The 10,116-nt window shown below is 45.9% G+C and overlaps 1 protein-coding gene across 1 annotated transcript in view; it reads left to right on the forward strand.

The window, feature by feature from the left end:
- GLI2 (GLI family zinc finger 2) overlaps positions 1-9,708 on the forward strand; it is a 151,323-nt gene extending 141,615 nt beyond the window's left edge. Inside the window, exons 12-13 of the mRNA XM_082262184.1 lie at positions 3,838-4,174; positions 6,836-9,708. Coding sequence (XP_082118310.1) covers positions 3,838-4,174; positions 6,836-9,096 — 2,598 coding nt within the window. The 3' untranslated portion in view covers positions 9,097-9,708. The remainder of the gene's footprint in view (positions 1-3,837; positions 4,175-6,835) is intronic.
- The last annotated feature ends 408 nt before the right edge of the window (positions 9,709-10,116 follow it).

Consider the following 10,116-nt stretch of genomic DNA (forward strand, 5'->3'; position numbering starts at 1 on the left):
CAATGTAATAATTTTATATCTCCGCATGTTACATTAATGTTACATGTGAACAAAACTTTCTACTTTTCTGTACTGGTGAAGAAGTGATGTCACCAGTATACAGCACAGATATCTCTGAGGACCGAACTCCATGTATATAGATCGATCGATCCTCAGTTCTGTGACAACTTAAATACAGTTCTGCAAACTGCAAGCTTTTAAAGCTGTCATATGCGAGGCTCCTAAAATGTGTATTTACAGCGAGCATTTTCCTATGCTGTAAAGTTTAGTGCATAGGGGGATATCAGGAAACGGAACGCTAATGTCGGGATTAACTTCTATAAACATTAAGCAGCGGAACTGAGCGGTGCTGGAGAGGTCATTTGTCAGCGAATTAACTCCTTGCTTAGTGCTGACTCCTCATCCACGTTCCCCGCACTCCGTTTATGTTTCGTCTCGGCATTAATAGCTTCCTGTATAATGATGGGAAGATTTCTGCGCTGGGATAGCAAATCATTTACTCCGAATATCAGCTCTGTGGACGTGTCCTAGAAAAGTTACATATGGTATTAAATGAACACAGTAATGTATTATGGAAATAGATGTCAACACTAAAAATTGAATTCCCTGACAAGTTATGATGTCGGTTGGCTACTAAAGCCTGCGCGGTCTGTGGAAATGCACCGGACTGCAGGAAGAAGACTGTCTGTGCTGCTCACAGGGCTACTGATATGGGGGGACCACCAGTCCTCCTGTAGGGGGCCCAGGCACACAGGGGGGCCCCAACAGCATGGGGAATCGGCACGGTCGGGCAGGGGGACAATTACAGAAGGAAGCCCTGTGCAGCTCTCTGCAGCAGCTGAAAGCCAGTTTCTCCCCTCCTGTCAGCTTTCAGCTGCTTCAGGGAGAAACACAGACTCAGGGCATCATTCCTGTAATTGTTTCTCCGACACCGCCGATCCTACTCCCTGCTCTGCCTGATTTTGTCCCCCCCCCCCCCCGTTCCTGTGTCCCCCTTTTACTGTGCTGTTCCCCTCCCCCTTCCTGCAGTCATGTTAATTATGATTTGATTTTTCAAACCTTCATCAAACCTGTTGTAGTTGTGTCCCTAGTCCCAGTGGTGTATTTTGGTTTTGTGCTGCCCTAGGCAAGACTAAAATTGGGCACCCCCTCCTATGTAAATTTGCCCCACTCCTTTTTTAACGGATGTGACTCCCTCCAAAATTGAAGGACTACAAGTCCCAGCATGAATCCCTGAGATCTCACGAGAGGGGGGGTTGTGAAAGGGGGTGGGAGAGAGAGAGAGGGGGGGGTGGGTGAGGGAGAGAGAAAGAGAGAGGGGGTGGGTGAGGGAGGGAGAGAGAGAGAGGGGGATGAAAGATAGAGGGGGTGAGAGAGAGAGGTGGAGAACATAGAGAGAGAGGGGGGGATGAGAGAGAGAGGATGAGAGAGAGAGAGAGGGGGTGAGAGAGAGAGGGTGAGAGAGAGAGAGAGGGGGTGAGAGAGAGAGGGGGGGGTAATAGAGAGAGAGAGGGTGGGGATGAGATAGAGAGCGAGAGAGAGAGGGGGGATGAGAGAGAGAGGGGGGATGACAGAGGCGGATGAGAGAGAGAGGGGGGAGAGAGGAGGGGTGAGAGAGAGAGAGGGGGGGATGAGAGAGAAAGAGAGAGGTGAGAGAGAGAGAGGGGGGGCGGGTGAGAGGCGGTGAGTGAGAGAGAGAGAGGGGGGGGTGAGAGACCAACCAGTGGCCAATAGAGTCTCAGGTGGAGGGGGGGCTGCTTTTCTGCTGCCCCCCTGCATAGTGCCGCCCTAGGCCTGGGCCTTGTTGGCCTAGGCCAAAATACAGCACTGCCTAGTCCATGTGAATATGAGCAGCAAAGATAAAAGGATTTGTTCAGGAGAGGTTCTCATTGGACATTCGAGGAACGATCACCTTGCTAAGTAGGAGAATCTTCTGTCTGCTGCCTACCCTGACCTCATGGCATGGAATCCTTATGTCTGTAATGTTCAATTATATGATTTGTTGCTCCTTTTATTCCTTTACTAACCGCATGTCCGTGTTTTTGCCTTTCTAACACTTTCCAAAGGACAGACCTTATCAAGGTGAGAATGGTCTTCTCTGTGTATTGCATGATTCATATTCTCCTTATCAGAGGACTTCTGTCAGGTTCTCATTGCTAAATATAAAGTAATTGTAAACGATCACCTTGTAAAACAACCTATTCAGTTTAAAATAGAAATGAAAGGCAACACATTTGTGTAGGGATATAAAAATACATTTTATCTTTTTTTTTTTTTTATATATATATATATATATATATATATATATATATATATATATATATATATATATATATAAATGATCACATTCCCTCTGTTCTCAGCTGCATAAGAGCTGGGGGGAGGAGAAGCAGCAGCACACTGAGCTTTCCAGTGAATGGTGTGCCAGGAAAAGTCTGATCATTGGAGGAAAGCAGGCTGAGTTCCCAGCACAGCTAGAGAACTGACCACACTGTGCTCTCCTTAGTGACCGCTTAGTGTGGTCAGTTTTATAGAATTAATAGAAAAGCAGAGGGACTGGCAGGAACCCTGGGGATTTCACACAAAGGAAGCAATATAAAGAGAACATGGTACAGCAGCAGGGCCGGATTAACATAGGGGCTATTGGAGCTGCAGCTCCAGCCCCCTTCCTTAAGATAGGCCCAGCTCAGTGATGTGAGTGAGTCACTAATGCTGCCCAGCACAGGGCCAATCAGCTCTGTCCAGACAGAGGGTCAGGGTGCAGCCTAATAGAACAGTAAGACGAGAATGAAAACTCCTCCTCCAAGTAAAACCTTGGATTGGGAGTAACTTGGTTTGAGAGCATTTTAAAAGACAAGCAAAACATTTTAATACATTTTCACTTGATAAACAAGCGATGTCTTGATATACAAGTAGCGTCACGTCACAATTGAGTTTAAAAGAGAAGAGAGGGGCCTCTAAGTGTAGCAATATGATTATATTTAACGAAGGTTCAACATTTAGCAATTTACAAGGTTGATGATTAAAACAGGCACATCTAAGTATGCCGGCATCCGGGGTAAAGCTGTTCACATAGACCGTCCTCCTCACCACCATCAACATCATCCCTTCCACGGCGCGCTCCACGAGCGCTTCAAGCCTCGTTTCAGATCGCTCTACTGCAGGGTAGTCTTCCCGGTTACGATTGCATACTGAGTGCGGAGAGAGCCGGTGGTGAGGAGGATGGTCTATGTGGACAGCTTTGCCCCAAATGCCCCAGATGCCTGCATACTTAGATGTGCCTCTTTAATCATCAACCATGTAAGTTTCTAAATGTTGAACCTTCATTAAATGTAACCATATTGCTACACTTAGAGGCGCCTTTCTTCCCTTTTATACTATGTAGCTCCTGCTGGATTTTGCTTCTAATCCCCCTGTGGAGGCGCCATTTGTGGATGGACATTTTATGGTTACACAACCAATCACATCGCTATAATCTTTTTATATGGACTATAAACTGAAAGACTTATGAATAAATGGTTGTGGAACGAATCATCTGCGTTTCCACTAATTCTTATGGGGAAATTCGCTTTGCTATAAGAGTGCTTTTGGATTACAAGCATGTTTCTGGAATTAATTATGCTCGCAATCCAAGGTTTTACTGTACTGCTGATGAGAAAAGGTATTTATCAGTTTATATTAACAAAATATTTTTGCATTTCCATGTTCTGTGTACTGTGGGAGAGCAGATATAGTGACTGCGGGCTCCTGAGCTTATTAACACTTTCAATTTAGGGATTTAAACCTCCAGGTATTTCCTACAATCACCAACTTGACCATTCACGTTCTGTCTTGTAGATGCAGCCCAGCCCTGGTGGTCAGTCGTCATGCAGTAGCGAACCATCTCCACTTGGCAACGCCAACAACACTGACAGCGGAGTAGAGTTGAGCCTGCACGGAGAGGGGGGCCTGGGAGACCTCTTTGGCTTGGAGGACACCAGCCCGGTGGTGGATTCCACGGTCACGTCCGGTACATCGATGGTCGGCTTGCAGATTAGGAGACAAGGCGGCACAACGGTGCAGAGACTGGAACAGCTCAAGAAAGAGAAACTGAAGACGTTGAAGGAATCGTGTTCATACATGAACCCAGCTCCACCTGCCAGGAACACCAAATTTCCGGCCATATCCGGAAATGGTAAGTGTCAGGAAAGCAAGGGTGCAACTGCAAATGCCCAGTAGTCCAAATATATAAATGTCTGGCATCCACCAACTTTTGGCCATATAGTGTATTTTCCTTACCATTGTTCTGAGGGCATGGGTATTAGGTTTTTAGAATGGCACCTTTAAAAGTGTAGGAATGTTAATGGGTCAATAGTTTCTATACCATTTTCCATGTTGGGACTAGTCGTTTTTGCATGCCCCTCTGCATGATATGAAAGGTATATAACTGGGATGGATACTTGACACCCAACTTTGTGTCTTGTAATACTGCTATGCTTTTTGCCTACAGTGCCAGGATAGGTTGAACATTAGGCTATTCACCAAGAACCAACATAGATTCAAACCCAACTCCAGCCAATACTTTTTGTTAGTTTTTAACCACTTTACCACTAGAGGATTTTGCTGTCTTACGTCTAGGCCACTTTTTGCGATTCGGCGCTGTGCAACTTTAACTGACAATTGCGCGGTCGTGCGACGCTGTACCCAAACGAAATTTACGTCCTTTTTTCCCACAAACAGAGCTTTCTTTTGGTGGTATTTGATCACCTGTACGATTTTTACTTTTTGCGCTATAAATAAAAAAAGAGCATACAGTTTGAAAAAACAACAATATTTTCACATTTTTTTATATGAAATTCCCCCCAAAAAAATTTAAAAATCAAAATTTTTTTACATTTTTGGCCAATCTGTTTTCTGCTACCTATGTTTGGTAAAAAAATTCACAATAAGCGTATTTTGATTGGTTTGCGCAAAAGTTATTGCGTTTACTAACTAAGGGAAAGATTTCTGTTATTTTTGGTGTTTTTTTTTTTTAACGAGTAATGGCGGCGATCTGCGATTTGTTTTGCGGGACTGCGACATTGCGGCGGACAGATCGGACCCTTGACTGACATTTTTGACACTTTTGGGGGTACCAGTGACATTACTGCAGTAATCAGTGCTATATATATGCACTGTTACTGTAAAAATGACACTGGCAGGGAAGGGGTTAATTTTATTGGAGAGGGAGGGGTTAATGTATGCCTGGTGCTTACTGACGTGTGTGGGGGGAGGTGACTGAGTGACACAAGGACAGATCCAGGGTTCAGCATAGCTGAACCCTGCAATCTGACCCTGCCTGTCAAGTTTACACAAGCGGGCGGATCTCCACACTAGATCCCCGACGATCGGGGAAGAGCAGCGGCGATCGCCGCTGCTCCTCCCCTGGCCTGACTCCCGCTGTGACTGAATACAGCGGGAGCGAGAAAGGGGAGTGTCTGATGACATAGATCTACGTCGTCAGACGATAACAAGCCACTTTGCCGCAGTACTATTACCGTAAACAGACGGCAAGTGGTTAAATAGAGTGTGCAAAAGTCTTTATTGCTTCGGTGTCCTAGTTGGGGGGGGGGGGGGGGGGATCAACTCACTTCTTGAGACCAATGACACCAGGGCAAGAAATGTGAGTGCTAGTTTCAATGGTACAGGAAGATATAGAGATCCATTAAAGCCTACCCTTCCCTACTCAACTTAATAATTGTGCATTTGTTGCAGTCTATGGCACCATCAATGAGATATCCAGTTGGCTCCTGTCCATGTGATGACCCTCGTCAGTGTCGGGACAAGGTCATCAAGAGCCTAGGGTGAACATGCCAATTTGCGCTTCCCCCAAGATGTATAATTATGTATCAGCAAAAATCCCCCCCCCCCCCCCAAAAAAAATAAAAAAAATGGACCAGTAATCTGCATACTCCTCTCTAAGCATAAATCCCCCCTTCCTCCAATTACACATCCACCCTCCTGCTGAAATCCCCCCCCCCTCCCCTCCTGGCACGAAAAAACTTCAACCTCCCAGCACAAATCCTTTACCCCTCAAATTTTTCCTTCAAGCACAAATCCTCTCTCCCCACTCCAAATCCCCCCTCCTAGCACAAATACCCCCTATCATCCCTACTAGCATAAATATCCCCCCCCCCCAAAAAAAATTCTGATCTGAGCACAACCGCCCCCTTCTAGCACACCTCCCCAAATCTCCCCTCCTAGAACAATTATCATCCCCCTGACAACCACCCCACCCCCCCCCCCAAAAAAAAAAAAAAATTCCCCTTCCCAACACAAATTCCTTCCCCTCAATCTCCTCGTGGTGCCCCCCCCCCCCCAAACTCCCATTATACCACTGTGCCCAGGGCAGCTGCCCCTCCTGTCCAACCCTTGTCCCAGCCCTGCACCCAGTCAACGGGAAAGGAAGCAAGGGTAAATCGCCCCAACAGGCATGTGGACAGCAATAAAAGGTTTTCATTTTCTGACCATCTTTACAAAACTAGAAAAAAAAGTTTTGGCTTGAGTTTGGCCTTTAAGACTGTCACTAAGCTGGTAATATAAATATGTAACATCTCAGATTCTGTAAGGCTATAGAACTTCTTTGTACAATCATGTGAATGGTAAAAGCTGCTCTTTCACACAATCCAACCTTTTCTTTTTAGTTTTAAAGCAAACTGTATGCCATACACCTGCATATATATAAACTCAGATTCTTAATTCTTCTTGCTGGATACATGATAATGTTCAGTGACATCTAAGTGTGGATTCTAGTTTTTGTCTTTGTAAATTTGAATCTGATTTTCTAGTAGGGTAAATTAGTCTTTTTCTCTTTCAGGCTCTTTGCTTGATAACACTGGTGTCCCAAGCGGTGTGATGATCAACCCAAGAATCTCAGACTTGACCCTTAATGATATCACCATGCTGAACCAGCTCAAAGAGAGGCGCGATAGCGCGACAAGCACCATCAGCTCTGCATACACCAGCCGCCGCTCCTCAGGGATCTCTCCGTGTTTCTCCAGCCGCCGGTCCAGCGAGGCATCACAGTTTGGGGGCCGACAACACAACGGCAGCTCTGCGGACTCCTATGATCCCATATCTACAGATGCATCCAGAAGGTCCAGCGATGCTAGCCAACACAATGGCTTGCCAACTCTTTTAAACCTCACGCCCGCTCAGCAATATCGTTTAAAGGCCAAATATGCCGCGGCAACAGGTGGCGCTCCACCGACACCTCTCCCCAACATGGAGAGAATGAGCTTGAGAAACAAGATGTCACTTCTGGATGGTCCAGAACTTTCCTTGCCTTCCTTCAGACAACACCCAGGCCCAAGACGTTGCAGTGATGGTACTGGAAACGGTCCGATGCCAATGTATCCCCATGAAGTTCATGGAAACAACGCAAGACGGGCCAGTGACCCAGTGAGGACCACTGCGGGATTTGACATTCAGCATCTGCCAAGGGTTCAACGTTTTCACAGCATGAACAGTATGAACGCACTGCATCCTCCGTCAATGATGGACAGAAGAAATGCTGCGGTTCCGCAGTATACACGTTCAGATGGAAGCCTGCACAGACACGTCTATTCACCGCGGCCTCCCAGCATCAGTGAGAACATCATCATGGAAGCCATCTCAGCAGACCTGGACATTCCAGGAGGGGAGGATGACCTGGTGCTGCCAGATGATGTTGTACAGTACATTAAATCCCAAAACAGTAACCTTTCTTCTGATTTGAATGGCCAACCTTCGAATTTCCAAAGCAGTATAAAGAATTACAACCAATCAACGCAGGCACAGTGTAGGATGTCTGGAGCAAACACAAGTACAAACTATCCAATGGTCGGGGATACTCAGGGGTCTTCCAACATACAGAAAAATAGTATGCCCGTACAATGGAATGAAGTCAGCTCAGGTACTGTAGATGTTGCGACCCATATGCCAAAACAGCCAGTTACGCAGGGGAACTTGACAGTTGTACCACAGAAACAGAACTTTGGTTCATACCAGAACTTCAATCAGCAACCGTTCCAAGCAAGGCAAAGTAACTTGACTCTGACACAACAAGAACCGATGCCAAGAAATGGCAGTGTTAATGGTCAAAGATTTAACTACATGCAGCAAAGGCAACAACAGCTAAACTCATGCCAAAACACAAACTCTGATTTCAACCAACCACTGAGTTATAACCAGTCTCAACACATGCTGAACACAAGGACAGGTAATGAAGGTCAGTACCAGCTACCACCGTCCTGTAGTAACACGCTGGATAAACCTGGGATTCATATGCACTCTCCACAGAGCACAAACTCCATGAGTAACCAACACATGGCACAAAATGGCAACCACGAGATGCTGCATGGAGCAAACACTCAAAATTATTCAAATAACTTCCATGTAAACCAGGAGAACCTTCAACGAACAAATTCCTACACCAACCAGACCCAACAGAATATGTTCTCTTCTCAACACAGCAACATGGGCATGCCTACACAACCATTAGGCAATGCCATGCTTCAGCCAAGGCCTCCCCCTCACCCTCCTAACAGGCCGAGGAGCATACACTCAGGGCATCAGCCAGGTTACATGAGGAGCCCACAGTCAGCAAGTGAGCAGAACCTGTGCCAACAAACAGCAGAGGCAACCCCAAAAAGAACCAATGAGGAATCTGAACCTACTGCTTGTATGAATGGCAAGGACGATGGTTTACTGTATTACTCTGGGCAAATACAAATGTTTGAGCAGAATGGTAATTTCGGGACAGGACTAGATGCTACAATGAGGCAGGTCTCCACCATGCCATCTCCAGGTGTTAATCAAGTAACTAGCACTGTAGACTCACAAGGCCTGGAGCCTCCACCTTCCATAGATTTTGATGCCATCATGGACGATGGGGATCACGCCAGCCTCTTGTCGGGAACTCTGAGCCCAGGAATTCTCCAGAGCCTCTCTCAAAACTCATCTCGCCTCACAACTCCTAGAAACTCATTGACCTTCCCCTCCATCCCTGTTGGGATGAGCAATATGGCAATCGGAGATATGAGCTCCATGCTGACCACATTGGCCGAAGAGAGCAAATTTCTCAACCTCATGTCATAACTTGAAACACAAGTTGTGAAGGCGGTTCACAGTGAATTCTGTGGATCCGCCTAGCAATAGACTCACCGTTTTTTTTTTGTACTGAGGACAATTTGCACTGCAGGACCACGTAACTTGCCATGCAAGTAGAAGGGACGGTAGCTGCGGTTCAAGTTCTGAACTGCTGACTCCAAGAAAAAGAAAATAAACACAGCACTAAATGTAATAACTACAAATATGGAAACAATCTTCCAGACGTTCTCATTAAATCATTAATTTATATTGCATCTTTCTAGGTCAGCATCTGCTTCCTCCATAGTCCACATCCTTTTGGAATTCCCAGAGGATGTGGGTTTTAAATCCCCCAATATAAACTTTTTTTTAGAAAAGTTTCACAGCTTTTAGTGGAGGAGCTGAGCGAACTTTTACCATGCAGAATATTGCTCAGGCATAGTTTTCATTTCACTGCTGTATCAAGCAATAAGGAGTCCTAACGTCTAAGAAGCCTCAGACATTGGGGAAAACTGCTGTTTATGGGGTCACTGACTTATTTTTTGTTCAAAAATTGCCATGAAAGCCTCAGCTTTTGTTTACATCTTGTTTGTAAATAGTTTATTCAGCATCAAAATATGATGTTTTAGTGCCCATTCACACTACCGTGACTTGTCAGGCGACAAGTCGTGGTCCATTCTGTGCTACGGGAACCGTTCTAATAGGAGCGACTCAAGCCGCTCCGACTTAGAAAATAGTTCCTGTACTACTTCGGGCGACATCGGAGTGACTTGCATTGACATTCATTATATGAAGTCCGTGCAAGTCGCGCCGAAGTCGCGGTGCACGCGACTTCACTGGTCGCCCCCGAAGTCGTGCCGCGGTAGTGTGAACCGGCACTTATACTCTGTGCCAACATGTTATTTGAAGCCATATTGTGTGGAGAGCAGGAGCCAGCGGACCTGAATTTCTTTGGGTTCGCCGTCTTGTATAGAGGCATTATTGCGTCTGAATTCTGTTTCAGGTGGATGTTGCAGTGTTCATGTTACA

This window comes from Pelophylax lessonae (genome assembly GCF_965119305.1).
Source record: "Pelophylax lessonae genome assembly, chromosome: 6".
Classification (NCBI taxonomy): Eukaryota; Metazoa; Chordata; class Amphibia; order Anura; family Ranidae; genus Pelophylax; species Pelophylax lessonae.